Source organism: Lacerta agilis, chromosome 14 (assembly GCF_009819535.1).
Source record: "Lacerta agilis isolate rLacAgi1 chromosome 14, rLacAgi1.pri, whole genome shotgun sequence".
NCBI classification, from domain to species: Eukaryota; Metazoa; Chordata; class Lepidosauria; order Squamata; family Lacertidae; genus Lacerta; species Lacerta agilis.
In genome coordinates this window covers 123,227-137,788 of record NC_046325.1, presented here as the reverse complement: position 1 = coordinate 137,788, position 14,562 = coordinate 123,227, and the positions used below count along the sequence as shown (strand labels likewise).

The 14,562-nt window shown below is 45.5% G+C and overlaps 1 protein-coding gene and 1 pseudogene across 1 annotated transcript; both read right to left on the bottom strand.

Annotated features, from left to right (window-relative positions):
- Window positions 1-1,728: 1,728 nt before the first annotated feature.
- On the bottom strand, window positions 1,729-9,547 carry LOC117058261 (annotated as a pseudogene).
- Window positions 9,548-9,584: 37 nt separating this feature from the next.
- On the bottom strand, window positions 9,585-13,469 carry LOC117058783 (zinc finger and SCAN domain-containing protein 31-like). Its single transcript, XM_033170151.1, has 3 exons — window positions 13,401-13,469; window positions 9,914-10,423; window positions 9,585-9,716 (listed from the first exon to the last, which is right to left on the bottom strand). The coding sequence occupies exons 2-3, from the start codon at window positions 10,382-10,384 to the stop codon at window positions 9,585-9,587; spliced, it is 603 nt and encodes a 200-aa protein (XP_033026042.1). The 5' UTR covers window positions 10,385-10,423; window positions 13,401-13,469.
- Between the last annotated feature and the right edge of the window lie 1,093 nt (window positions 13,470-14,562).

The following is a 14,562-nucleotide window of genomic DNA, read 5'->3' as shown; positions in this document are numbered from 1 at the left end:
AGTCTTCCATACCTAGGCAAGGTGATTGAGAAGGTGATTGCTGAACAACTCCATTCACGTTTGGGAGATGTGGACCATATTGATCCCCTCCAGTTGGGATTCAGGCCACATCATGGAACAGAAACTGCTTTGTTTGCACTGCTCAATGTTCTCAAACAGGCTAGGGACAAATATGAAAGCAGTTTCCTGGTTCTGCTGGATCTCTTGGCAGCTTTTGATACCATCAACCATCATATCCTTTGGGGACCACTTAAGGGGGTTGGGAGTTGGGGGCACTGTTATGCAGTGGCTCTGCTCCTTTCTCCTGGACTGTCCAGAAACTGGTGTGGGAGGATGAGTGTTTGGACCACTGGGCACTTACTTGTGGGTGCCTCAGGACTCTGTCCTCTCCCTGACACTTTTTAACATCTACAGTATATGAAGCTGCTGGAAGAGATCATCAGGGGAATTGACAGGGTGTTCACCAGTATGCAGATGATACCCAGCTCTACCCATGTAAATCGGAACCAGTGAAGGCAGCAAATGTCCTGTGTGAGTGTCTGGAGGATGGATAGTGGTCAACAGATTGAGGCTGAATCCCAACAAGACAGAAGTACTGTTTCTCGGAGAGGGGACGTCTGAGTGTGGGGGACTCCCTAGTCCTGAACGGGGTAACTGTGCCCTTGAAGGACCAGGTGTGTGGCCCGGAAGTCATTTTGGACTCACAGCTGTCCCTCATTGCAAGACATGAGGTTATAGGGAACCAGACAGAGGCCTTCTTGCTAGTCATGCTCATCCTGTGGAACACCCTCCTATCACATGCCAGAGAGATAAATAATTACTGTATACCATCTTCTGTAGGCAATCCTGTATCGGGACACTTTTCATGTGTGATGTTCTGTTGTGTTGTTGTGTTTGTATATATTATGTTGGAAGAAGAGTTTGGATTTCATATCCTGCTTTATCACTACCCGAAGGAGTCTCAAAGCTGCTAGCATTCTCCTTTCCCTTCCTCCCCCACAACAAACACTCTGCGAGGCGAGTGGGGCTGAGAGACTTCCAAGAAGTGTGACTAGCCCAAGGTCACCCACCAGGTGTATGTGGAGGAGCAGAGACGCGAACCCGGTTCACCAGATTATGAGTCTACCACTCTTAACCACTACACCACACTGGCTGCCCAGTAAGTATAATTAACTAATTAATAAATCAACCAACCAATCAATCAAAATGTTAAATTAAAGTTAATTATTATTATATCTGTTGCCCAGAATCACAGGTGAGGGGGAGTGTTGTTGCTCTCAAATTGTGTTTCTGGGCTTCCTCAATGGGCATCTGGATCCAAAGACAGGATGACGCACTAGGTGGGATTTTCACCTGATCCAGCTGCAGAACTCTTCTCATGTTCAAAGGAACAATGGGGCATGTTTCCATTGGGGGGGGGGGAGACTCCCCTTGGTGGTTCAAGTAGAGAAGCTCACGCCAGATTCTCCATCAGCCAGACTTTATTCAAGAATGCAAGAGCATTTCCATTGGGGCAAGTCGTATATAAACAAATGGATGTCCTATTAGCTAAAACAAAACAAAAACAAAAAATTCCTTCCAGTAGCACCTTAGAGACCAACTAAGTTTGTTCTTGGTATGAGCTTTCGTGTGCATGCACACTGTGTATCTGAAGAAGTATGCATGCACACGAAAGCTCATACCAAGAACAAACTTAGTTGGTCTCTAAGGTGCTACTGGAAGGAATTTATTTTTAGTTTTATTTTGTTTTGACTATGGCAGACCAACACGGCTACCTACCTGTAACTGGTCCTATTAGCTGTTCATCCTCCACCGAAGCACCTTCTGGCAAACCAACCCTTCCCCATCCCTTATTTAACCACAGTCCATGAAAAACAGCTTACTCAAGGTTCATTTGCTGTATGTGTCAGAACCCTCCATAGACCTCATGGGGAGTGATTTTCACTGGGCCGTTCACCACGAGGTTCCTCTTCAACTGTTTCTTGCCAGTCTTGTGGTCAGGTCTTTTTCTTGCGCATGTGACAATAAGAGTTGTTTGACAGCAGCATGGACTGCTCCAGAAGTTGATAGACTCCCCTTCCTTGGGACCTTTAAAGCAGAGGTTGGATGGCCATCTGCCATAGGTCCATTCCAACACTATGATTCCGTGACTCTATGGTTTCTCCCCACTGTCAGTGCTTTGATGGGAATTGAAATGGGAACTCTGTCTGAAGTCCTTTCCAAATTCCAAGCACTGATATGGTTTCTCTCTTGTGTGAATTCTTTGATGGGAAGTGAGACTTCCCTTTTGACTGAAGTTCCTCCCACATTCCAAGCACTGATATGGTTTCTCCCCTTTATGGATTCTTTGATGGGAAGTGAGAGATCCATTCTGACTGAAGCTCTTTCCACATTCCAAGCACTGATATGGTTTCTCCCCTGTATGAATTCTTTGATGAGCTGTAAGATTACTCTTCTTACTGAAGTTCTTTCCACATTCAAAGCACTGATATGCTTTCCCCCCTGTATGAATTGTTTGATGAGTGATGAGAATGGCACTCTCACTAAAGCACTTTCCACATTCCAAGCACGGATATGGTTTCTCCCCTGTATGAATTCTGTGATGGGAAGTAAGAGCACGGCTGTCCCTAAAGCTCTTTCCACATTCCGTACACTGATATGGTTTCTCCCCTGTATGAATTCTTTGATGGAAAGTGAGATGGCCCCTCTGAGTGAAGCTCTTCCACATTCCAAGCACTGATATGGTTTCTCCCCTGTATGAATTCTGTGATGTGACGTGAGAGTGGCTCTGTGACTGAAGCTCTTTCCACATTCCAAGCATTGGTAGGGTTTTTCTCCTGTATGAACTCTTTGATGGGAAGTGAGACTGTTCCTCTGACTGAAGCTCTTCCCACATTTCAAGCACTGATAGAGTTTTCCGCCTCCATGATTTCTTTGATGATAAATAAGACTGTTCCTCTGACTGAAGCTCTTCCCACATTCGAAACACTGATATGGTTTCTCCCCTGTATGAATTATTTCATGGAAGGTAAGATTGACTTTCTGTGTGAAGCTTTTCCCACATTCCAGGCACTGATATGGTTTCTCCCCTGAATGAATTCTTTGATGGGAAGTGAGATTTTCCTTCCGAATGAAGTTCTTCCCACATTCCAGCATTGGTGGAGTTTCTCCCCTGTATGAATTCTTTGATGGAAAGTGAGATTTCCTTTTTGACTGAAGCTCTTTCCACATTCCAAGCATTGATAGGGCTTCTCCCCTGTATGACTTCTTTGATGGGAATCAAGAAGGCCACTCTGACTGAAGCTCTTTCCACATTCCAAGCACTGATATGGTTTCTCCCTTCTATGGATTCTTTGATGGAAAGTGAGATTGCCCTTTTGACTGAAGCTCTTTCCACATTCTGAGCACTGATATGGTTTCTCCCCTGTATGAATTCTTTGATGTGAAGTCAGAAGACCACTCTGACTAAAGCTCTTTCCACATTCCAAGCACTGATATGGTTTCTCCCCTGTATGAATTCTATGATGGGAAGTGAGATTGACCTTTTGACTGAATCTCTTTCCACATTCTAAGCATTTATAAGGTTTCTCCCCAGTATGAACTCTTTGATGAGAAGTGAGAAGTCCTCTCTGACTGAAGCTCTTTCCACATTCCAAACACTGATATGGTTTCTCCCCTGTATGAAGTCTTTGATGGAAAGTGAGTGTTTCCTTCCGGATGAAGCTCTTTCCACATTCCAAGCACTGATGTTGTTTCTCGCCTGTATGAGTTTTTTGATGGAGATTGAGACTGCCCTTTTGACTGAAGCTCTTCCCACATTCCAAGCATTGATATGGTTTCTCCCTTGTATGAATTCTTTGATGGGAAGTGAGATTAACCCTGTGCCTGAAACTCTTGCCACATTCCAGGCATGGATAGGGTTTCTCCCCTGTATGAATTCTTTGATGGGAAGTGAGATCAGTCTTCTGACGGAAGCTGTTTCCACATTCCAAGCACTGATAGGGTTTCTCCCCTGTATGGATTCTTTGATGGGAAGTGAGATTGCCTTTTTGATTGAAGCTCTTTCCACATTCTAAGCATTGATAGGGTTTCTCCACTGCATGAATTCTCTGATGGGAAGTGAGATGGGAGCTATTTTTGAAGCTTTTTCCACATTCCAAGCACTTGTAGGGTTTTCCCCCTGTATGAATTCTTTGATGGGAAGTGAGATTGCCCTTTTGATTGAAGCTCTTCCCACATTCCAAGCACTGATAAGGTTTCTTCTTTGTATGAATTCCTTGATAAGAAGTGAGATGGCTACTCTGATTGAAGCTCTCTCCATGCCCCCAATATTTATGTGGTTTCTCCACTCTGCGGATTTTGTTGTGGTCTCCTTTGTTCTTCATTTCCAATTCATAACCACCTTTATGAAAAGAGACAGAGATTAGAACTTCGGGAAGAAATGTAGCTCCATGAACAATGTTGATTAATGCTTGTGATTGAGGAAGAACTAATAGATTTTACATGGGAGGTGCTACTACCGGGTTCATATCCTTTGTTGACGTGCATTCATGGATGTATTTATGGGAACCTGAAAAGCCTGGATTTCCTCTGGAATGGATTTTGTTTGGCCCAATCATGGAATCCGCTCTATCTCCAAGGTCAGTAGTCTCTTTGGTCAACCAAAAATTGACCACAGCAGAAGGAAAAGCACAATGCCTGACAAAAGCTCCCTCCACTTCCCTAATCACTCTGAAGCCAACATTTAAAATGGCCAGGGCAGTTTAGGCTAGCCGGATCATTCTTAAGAAAGGCATAACTGGACAAAACATTTTCACAGACAAAACAGTCAATAGTCCCTCCATTCAAGGTGGCCTGTGGAGGTATTAGGACTTCAGATGCTGTAGGTGGTGCAGTTAATTAAAATCATGAGAGTGCATTACATATGCACTTTCAAAACAGATATACTGTAATGATCCAACAGGGAACCTTACCGAGAGAGGCCATGATTCCACGATTCTCCTCCATGACTTCCTGATGCAGAGCTCTCTGGTCAGGGTTTAGCAATGCCCATTCCTCGTCTGTGAAATGAACAGTGACATCTTCAAAGCACAATGAACCCTAAAAGGAAAAGGTCCTCCTCTTAGACAGTATAAAATGAAGTACTACACATTGTGCTGTTGTTTTCTGTCTGTTAATTGCTTTGTTGTCTTCATGGGATTGTTTAATGGGATTGTTTTCATTTTAATTATGGATACTTATCTTAACATCAAGAGAACAAGCTGGTAATCACAAACACTCTTTTCCAACAACACAAGAGATGACTCTACACATGGACATCACCAGATGGGCAGCATCAAAATCAGATTGATTATATTCTCTGCAGCCAAAGATGGAAAAGCTCTATACAGTCAGCAAAAACAAGACCTGGAGCTGACTGTGGCTCAGACCATCAGCTTTTTATAGCAAAATTCCAGCTTAAACTGAAGAAAGTAGGAAAAACCACTGGGCCAGTAAGATACAATCTAAATCAAATCCCTTATGAATACACAGTGGAAGTGAGGAACAGGTTTAAGGATTTAGATTTGGTGGATAGAGTGCCTGGAGGCTCGTAACATTATACAGGAGGCAGCAACGAAAACCATCCCAATGAAAAGGAAATGCAAGAAAGCAAAGTGGCTGTCCAATGAGGCCTTACAAATAGCGGGGGAGAGAAGGCAAGCAAAATGCAAGGGAGATAGTGAAAGATACAGGAAACTGAATGCAGATTTCCAAAAAAATAGCAAGGAGAGACGAGGGCCTTCTTAAACGAGCAAAGCAAAGAAATAGAGGAAAACAACAGAATGGGGAAAACCAGAGGTCTGTTCAAGAAAATTGGAGATATGAAAGGAACATTTCGTCAAAAGATTCCCATAATAAAGGACAAAAGTGGGAAGGACCTAACAGAAGCAGAAGACATCAAGAAGAGGTGGCAAGAATACACAGAGGAATTATAGCAGAAAGATATGGAGGTCTCGTACATCCTGGAGAGTGAAGTCAAATGGGACTTAGAAAGCACTGCTAATAACAAGGCCAGTGGAAGTGATGATATTCCAGCTAAATTATTTAAAATTTTAAAGGATGATGCTGTTAAGGTGCTACACTCAATATGTCAGCAAGTTTGGAAAACTCAGCAGTGGCCAGAGGACTGGAGATCAGTCTACATCCCAATCCCAAAGAAGGGCAGTGCCAAAGAATGCTCTAACTACCGCACAATTGCACTCATTTCACACGCTAGCAAGGTTATGCTTAAAATTCTACAAGGCAGGCTTAAGCAGTACGTGGACCGAGAACTCCCAGAAGTGCAAGCTGGATTTCGAAGGGGCAGAGGAACCAGAGACCAAATTGCAAACATGCGCTGGATTATGGAGAAAGCTAGAGAGTTCCAGAAAAACATCTACTTCTGCTTCATTGACTACGCAAAAGCCTTTGACTGTGTTGACCACAGCAAACTATGGCAAGTTCTTAAAGAAATGGGAGTGCCAGATCACCTCATTTGTCTCCTGATAAATCTCTACATGGGACAAGAAGCTACAGTTAGAACTGGATATGGAACAACTGATTGGTTCAAAATTGGGAAAGGAGTACGACAAGGCTGTATATTGTCTCCCTGCTTATTTAACTTACTGTATATGCAGAATTCATCATGGAAAAGGCTAGACTGGATGAATCCCAAGCCGGAATTAAGATTGCCGGAAGAAATATCAACAACCTCAGATATGCTGATGACACAACCTTGATGGCAGAAAGTGAGGAGGAATTAAAAAACCTTTTAATGAGGGTGAAAGAGGAGAGCGCAAAATATGGTCTGAAGCTCAACATAAAAAAAAAACTAAGAGCATGGCCACTGGTCCCATCACCTCCTGGCAAATAGAAGGGGAAGAAATGGAGGCAGTGAGAGATTTTACTTTCTTGGGTTCCATGATCACTGCAGATGGTGACAGCAGTCACGAAATTAAAAGACACCTGCTTCTTGGGAGGAAAGCAATGACAAACCTAGGCAGCATCTTAAAAAGCAGATACATCACCTTGCCAACAAAGGTCTGTATAGTTAAAGCTATGGTTTTCCCAGTAGTAATGTATGGAAGTGAGAACTGGACCATAAAGAAGGCTGATCACCAAAGAATTTATGCTTTTGAATTATGGTGCTGGAGGAGACTCTTGAGAGTCCCATGGACTGCAAAAAGATCAAACATCCATCCTTAAAGAAATCAGCCCTGAGTACTCAGTGGAAGGACAGATCCTGAAGTAGAGGCTCCAGTACTCATGAGAAGAGAAGACTCCCTAGAAAAGACCCTGATGTTGGGAAAGATGGAGGGCACAAGGAGAAGGGGACAACAGAGGATGAGATGGTTGGACAGTGTCCTCGAAGCGACTAGCCTGAGTTTGGCCAAACTGCAGGAGGCAGTGAAAGATAGGCGTGCCTGGTGTGCTCTGGTCCCTGGGGTCACAAAGAGTCGGACACAACTGAACAACTGAACCACAACATCTTAACATCTTAATGGAATTCTTTTATTGTGTATTTTAATGCTAGTTATCAATCTTTGTGCAAATGGATGGAACTCCAATACTGTCTGCTCAAGCTTTCCATTTGCCAGATGGAAGAGTCCCTTCCCTCCTCTCTCTGTCTGCTCTTGGGGATGGGGTTAGGGGAGACTTTCAGAGGGTAGAAACAGTGGAAGAAAGCCCTGTTGTGCAGCTGATGGGGCTGGTTAGGTGAATCCTGATCACTGATGAAATGACTGATAAAATAATAGAATTCTTGAACTGGAAGAATTGGAAGTGACCCTCAGAGTCAGATAATTCAAATCCTGCAACGCAGGACTCTCAACTAAAGTATCCCTGACAAAGGACCATCCAACCTCAGCTTAAAAAGTTCACACAGTGGCATAGCGAGGTGGGGGCGATGGGGGCGGGACGCCCCGTGTTCCACGTGACACTCGGCGTGCTCCCTGCCCTGTGATGCCCAAGCCGAACCCTGCCGGTGGGCCCAGAGCAAGCCACGGAGCAATGCAGCCTTGCCCCGCAGCCTGCTTACAAACCTGCTTGGCAGCCTGCATGGTACGCACGACTTGTAGAACGCCGTACCACGTAGGTATGCCGACAAGCCCCCAGTTTGCTGCCCCGGGTGACCAAGCGGCTTCCTCCACCACTGAGTTCACAACCTTCCAAGGGGGTCAGTTCAACTGTCAAACATCTTACTGGTATCTGAAGAAGTGTGCATGCACACGAAAGCTCATACCAAGAACAAACTCAGTTGGTCTCTAAGGTGCTACTGGAAAGAATTTCCTATTTTGTTTCGACTATGGCAGACCAACACGGCTACCCACCTGTAACTGAAACATCTTACTGTCAGAAATGCTTCCTAATGTTTAGTTGGAATCTTCTTTCCTGTAACTAGAATCCATTTTTACTATGTGATCTCCTCTCAGTCTCCTCTTCTTGAGGCTAAACATACCCGGCTCCTTCAGCCATTTCTCATAAGGCTTGGTTTCCAGATTATCTTGGTTGCCCTCCTCTGTACACATTCCAGCTTGTCAACATCTCTCTTAAACTTTGGTGCCCAAAACTGCACACAGTATTCCAGGTGTGGTTTGACCAAGGCAGAATAGAGTGGGACCATTACTTCCCATGATCAGAACACTAGACTTCTGTTAATGCAGCCTAGAATAGCATTAGCTGATTTTGCTGCAGTTCTGCCTTTTGTCTGTCACCCAAAAACATTTCTCTGTATTCTCTATGCAGGGGAACTACTATTTTTTTGTTCTTCCCCTTGCTTCAAACACAGCCAAATAAAACTATTTTGAACCTCTCTTGCAAACCTGAGTTTCATTCTGAGCTTGGGCCCACCAGACCTTCTCCCCACAACTTTTGCCTCCTCTTGTCTCCCCCTCCTTTGTGCCCTTCTTACTTTTCAGCTCATCTGTAAGCTCCTTATGCAACCACACCAATTTATCTAGATGCCTCCCACTTTTCTTTTTTGTTGGACTTGTCTGTATTTGTGCCTTCAACATCTCACCTTTAAGAAACTCCCAGCCACCTTGGAAACCCTTCTCTTTGAGTATTTGTGACCATGGGATCTCACCCAGAAGCTCCTTAAGCTTTTTGAAATTGGCCAGATTGCATGTCTGACTACACTCTGTTTTCGGTTGCCTCTGAATCATGAAACCCAGGAGGACATGATCACTTCCTTCTTCATTTCCCAGTAATACAACTTTGTTGACACAACCCTAGAGGAGAGACACTAGTTTGGAATCAGAGACACCCTGGCTACCCCACTCCTCGGCCTCCTTCCCCCTACCTGATCTGGTTCCACAGCCACTGATTCCCCTCCACCATCATGAAAAGATGGATGAGGAGGTCTTGCTGACATCATTTTGTCACCTGCAAGAGACAAAGTTAAGTTAGAATCCATGAGTGCATGCTGCTCTCAGGGGTGAGGCAGTGCTTATGCAGCTACAGATAGGCCTTAGAAAAATTCCCATCTCATATTTTCATTGTGCAAAAACACATCTCACCTCCAAGTGTCTTCCCCCAAAAGGTGAAATGATTCTACAGATTAGTTTCTAAATCCACAGCATGTGACCAAATGAAGAAGAAACTCCGTCCTCCTTACCAGGCAGCCTCTCTCTGATGTCCAATGGAGTCCTCTTTGCCTCAGACAAATCAGGGCACATTTCTGGAAACAGATCCTTTCCCTGAAAGAAAAACAGGGATCCAAACAGAGAATGGGGAGAAGGATTAGAAAGCGAATGGCAGAGATAAAATCTGGGGGTATAATATATCCTTCCTTGGATGCTTTTCAAAAAAGGTTGGGCCATTAGTAGATAATTTTAGAAGACTCTCCCTCATGTTTGGAGCCCCTTGGGAGTATCCAGAGGAAAGTCTCTCTCACCTGCTTCTCCACCTGCTTCCTCTCCTCTGCCTGACTCAGGAGGAAACCTTCGGCCAGGGCCACTGCCTGGGAACTGGTCTCTGCTCCACATTCCCTCACCCAGCTCTCCATCTCTGATGGAAGGACAGCCAGCAACTGCTCCAAGATGAACAGGTCCAGCATCTCAGCTTTCGTGTGCCTTTCTGGCTTCAGCCATTGGTGGTCAAGATGGTAGAACCGGCTGCAAACCTCTCGGGGTTCTTCAGTCTCCTGGTAGCAGAACTGCCTGAGCTGCTGGCTCTGCACATCTGAGTGGAGGGTGTCCTCCTCTCCCAGGACCTGCTGCACAGAGTTTTCCCAGAATCCCCCACTTCTCCCACTGCCAATGGAATGGGCTCCTTCTGCTTCAGGACCAGCTGAATTTTGCTTATTCAACTCTGCTCCCAGGAAGTCTTCCAGAGATCTCAAGGAATCTGTTTTTCCTTTTGGCATGTTCTGTCTGACTGTCTGAATTAGAGCTGCCAGCAACTTCTAAAAAGCAAATATATTGTTCCATTATAAAATTGGCACATAGTTAGGAGAAGAGAAAGGTTTCCTGTGCAAGTGTGGATGAGTTTTGCTAGGAACCAGGACTGGATTGCACCACAGCCCAGACTCTGAGCTTTCTTTAATAAGGAAAGGAAGGAGAAGTAATCCTCTAGCCCTCCTATAAGGAAAATGACCATTAAAAATGTGCAGGCAAAGGAAAGGATTTCTATGAGTTGAAGCAGCCTGATTGCTTCTACCTTGCAGTGTTTTCAGTCAAGGAAGTCAGAACTATGACTGATGAGTGAGTCATTTGTACCAAGTGTAATGTGGACACTGGGCTAAAGTGGGGATGCTAACCAAGGGATTCAGAAGAAGAAGAAGAAGAAGAAGAAGAAGAAGAAGAAGAAGAAGAAGAAGAAGAAGAAGAAGAAGAAGAAGAAAAGAGTTTGGATTTGATATCCCGCTTCATCACTACCCGAAGTGTGGGGATTATGATTAGGAATTATGTAATATGAATCATATCATTACTGGGCCTGATTCACAAGCATGAGTTTCTGATAAAACCCCACAAGGCTGCGCATTTTCCCACAGGGCTTTGCACCCTATGCCAGTCTCTTTAAAAGCTGGCAGGTCACGCTTACCATGAGAGCAAGAGTCTCTGCTAAACCAAATGGTATTGTGTTAATCCTGGCTCTTTGATTCCCAACCCGAGAGAGGAGATTGCTAGCAAAGGTGAACATCACCAGGATGTTACTCTCTCTGCTGTTTAAGGCTTTTCTCTTCCCTTCCTGCAATGTCCTGTTTATGGCTATCTATTCCATCCTCTGATGCAGGAATGTGGTGGGTTTCCTGGGTTTCTCATGAGGTCACTGTTACCTGATTCCAACCACGTGAAGACTGATTGAGGCGTGCTGGTTTAATGTGATTGGCTGATTTGAATTCTGTATATTTTCCCTTTGAATAAAAAAAGAGCCTGGGTCGAAGAGGGAGGAAACTTCTTTTTTGTGCTCTCTCTCTCTCTTGCCCAGAGCCTTTGCTGGTCAAGAGCTCAGTCTCTCGGTCTTTTTCTTTCTAAATCTTTTTATCATTTGCACACATGCAAACCACACATAGTGGTGATTTGTTGCTTTAAGAACGCAACACCGAAGGAGTCTCAAAGCGGCTCACATTCTCCTTTCCCTTCCTCCCCCACAACAAACACTCTTTGAGGTGAGTGGGGCTGAGAGACTTCAAAGCATGTGGAGGAGCAGAGACACGAACCCAGAGTCTACTACTCTTAACCACTACACCACACTCTCCCTCCCACTCTGACTTCAGGGCATGTTTTTTCCTGCTTCTGTCTCATTTTCTAGCACTTGGAACCTCCAACCTTCTCAAGAAAGACTCCTGGGATGGGGTCCCCCTTTCTTTATTCTGAGGGCCAGATCCTGATCTGGCCAACTCCTTGAGGGCCAAGTGGGCAAAGCCAAAGCACAACATTTAAAAGCAAGCAGAGCAGGACTCACATTCTTTCTGTGATTGCTAAGCTTTTCTAAAGCTGCTTTAATGTTGTGTTTTAATGTTGTTACCTGCCCTGGGAACTTAGAGTGAAGGGCAGGTTAACAACAACAACAACAACAACCCTTAACACACACACACATACACACAGAGCCATATATGCTTGGGATCCTCCTATGCTAAGGGATCATTGCAATGCCCTCTGGGTGGAGCTGCTCTTGAAGACAACTTGGAAACTGGTTCAAAATGCAGGCACCAGATTATGGGCTTGCTTCTCTCTCTATTCATAGCATTTCCATACCTGCTTTTTCTTCAAGACAGGAGCAAAACTAGGTTTTATTTCACCCAGGTCAAACACCCAGTTTGCCACACACACACACACACCCCACACGTGCATTTGAACACACACAGAGACAGGCTGGGAGACTCAACAGCTCCCCTCTGGAGGCTCCACTTGTGCCAATGCTTGGTTCCCCCCCTCCAGATTTGCACCTGGGGCCATGGCCCCCCTGGCCCTCTCCACTAGGTCACTGCTTTCCACCATGGGCTTCCTTTCTAGCAGGGCCTCTCCTGCCTTGGATTCCTTGGATAAAGCAAGCAAGAAGAGCTGTCTCTGAACTTTAACTAGTTGATAATTAACTGGTTGTTGTTCTCTAGCAGCCAGTGAGTGACCTTGGATCCCATGGGAGGCTACTGAATAGCAAATTCGCCATCTTGGCAGGGTGGTGACTGAGTCTGACTCTCCTGAAGGGAGAGAAAACGGCTCCAGAGAAAATGGAGGCTGTAGGAAGGGACAGACCTTTGCTTATGTCTGTTTGGAATGTTCTTTGTTCTCTCCCAAAACTTGATGGAAGGAGGATGTAAAGGAAGTGCATGGGTGGTCCTCCCCCCCCCGCCCCCAATTCACCTACATTGTGCCTCTGAGCATGTGCAGAGTGTCTGTTCTCCCATCCCATATTTGAATATCCCAGTGGGCATGGAAGCGGCTAAAAAACAGCTGCTGCAGAATGGCAAGAAAAAAGGAAGCAGCTACAACCCCTGTTAATCGATGGGACTAATTCCTCAGTCTGAACGGGTTTTTTTTAAGACATGTTCTTTTCCTCTCCCCCAAAGGGGCAAGTAGCGCTTGGATCCAAAGGAAAGATACAGTTGCAGACCTCCTGTGAGCTCACCCCTCCGAGGGATGGGGCAGGAACGGCTTCCCTGGTTTTAGCAGGGCCGAATTTACCAAAGAGGCAGAGTAGCCCTTTTAGGGGCCCCACAACAATGGATCGAAATAATATTGATTTGATCTTGAAAGGAAATGACAATCAACCCAAGGCAGAAGCTTCTAAATAACTTGAGATTTCGACTATCGAGAGGCCTTCGCCGGGTTTAATCCGGCACTGGATTTGAGGGGGCCCCCCCCCAGCACCCTCCCCGGCAGCCTTGTGACCCCTCCTTTCTCCCCACGCATCCTAAGGAGAAGAGAATGGAGACTCACCAGATCCCAGAAGATGCAGAGCAGAGACAACAGTCCCCACCACTTGCAGGAAAAGACTTGGGAGGGAGGGGCTTTTTCTCTGGAGGAGCTGACACCCCCCCTTTTAATACTTGTCCTCTCTAGGAAGGCAGCACCCATTCCATTTAACCCTTGGCTCATCGAGCACACCCAAATCACCCTTCTCTCCACCATTTCCCCGCGATTGTGGGCTGTTTTGAACTGTTTTTTTAATATTGGGCTGCTCTGTTGTCACCTGCCCTGTGAACTTTAGGTGGTAATTGAAAATAATAACAATAATTATTTATTCTATTCAATAATATTATGATTCTATGATGACTCGGGAACTGGTCCAAAATCCAGCGGACAGTCGAGAGTTGTAGTCCAAAACTCCTGGTCAGCATCAGGTGGGGGACCAGGGCGGAGGGCAGGAGCTTTCTGTAGCCTGAGGGCCACTTTCCCTTCTGGGCAGTCATCCAGGCGCCACAGTCTGCCATGGCTGACAAGGGCACAAGGGAGCCTAGGGAGACCTCTGTCCCCTGCATGAATTGGCCTCATCCCCTTTTGAAAGCCATCTCGGTTGGTAACCATCCCTGCCTCCTGTGGGAAGGAGTTCCATAGTTTGCACAGTGCACCGCATGCAGAAGCACCCCCCCCCCCTCAATCTTCCAACAGTCTTTCTTAATTTACTGCATAGGTCAGATGGTCGTTTTTATATTATGTGTATATTTTATGTCCAAATATTTCTGTCTGGCTCTGTTAATAAATGTGACATCTGAATGGGGGTTGGTTTGCATGCCCTTTTCTTCCCAACGCAAAGACCCCTCCATAAAGTGGCAAGCAGCATATGGATCCAAAGGAACAGCAGGCAGGGTTTACAGACAGGATGGAAGGAAACTCTCTGCTCCCTGATTTGGGGCTTGTAGGGGGAGATGAGTCCCTCCATGGATTAGCTGAACAGGTCTCCATGGACCCTCCCCCTTCCTGCAAATGCACTCCATGGCAGAAGAAGATAGACTCCCCAGATCCCCGGAGGCATCACTGATACAGCACTTGCACAGGGTAGAGGAAGGGCCTTGGGAGCTAGGACTTTTGCTCTGGAGGACCTTGTGCCACCCCACTGCCTTCATTTCCTATCCTCTCTAGGCATGCAGCTGTGTTCCTT

Coding starts and splice junctions, on each gene's coding strand:
- LOC117058783 (XM_033170151.1), bottom strand. CDS start 10,384: ATGCCAAAAGGAAAAACAGATTCCTTGAGATCTCTGGAAGACTTCCTG. Junction 9,717..9,913: donor GGAAGCAGGTGGAGAAGCAG/GTGAGAGAGACT, acceptor TTTTTCTTTCAG/GGAAAGGATCTGTTTCCAGA.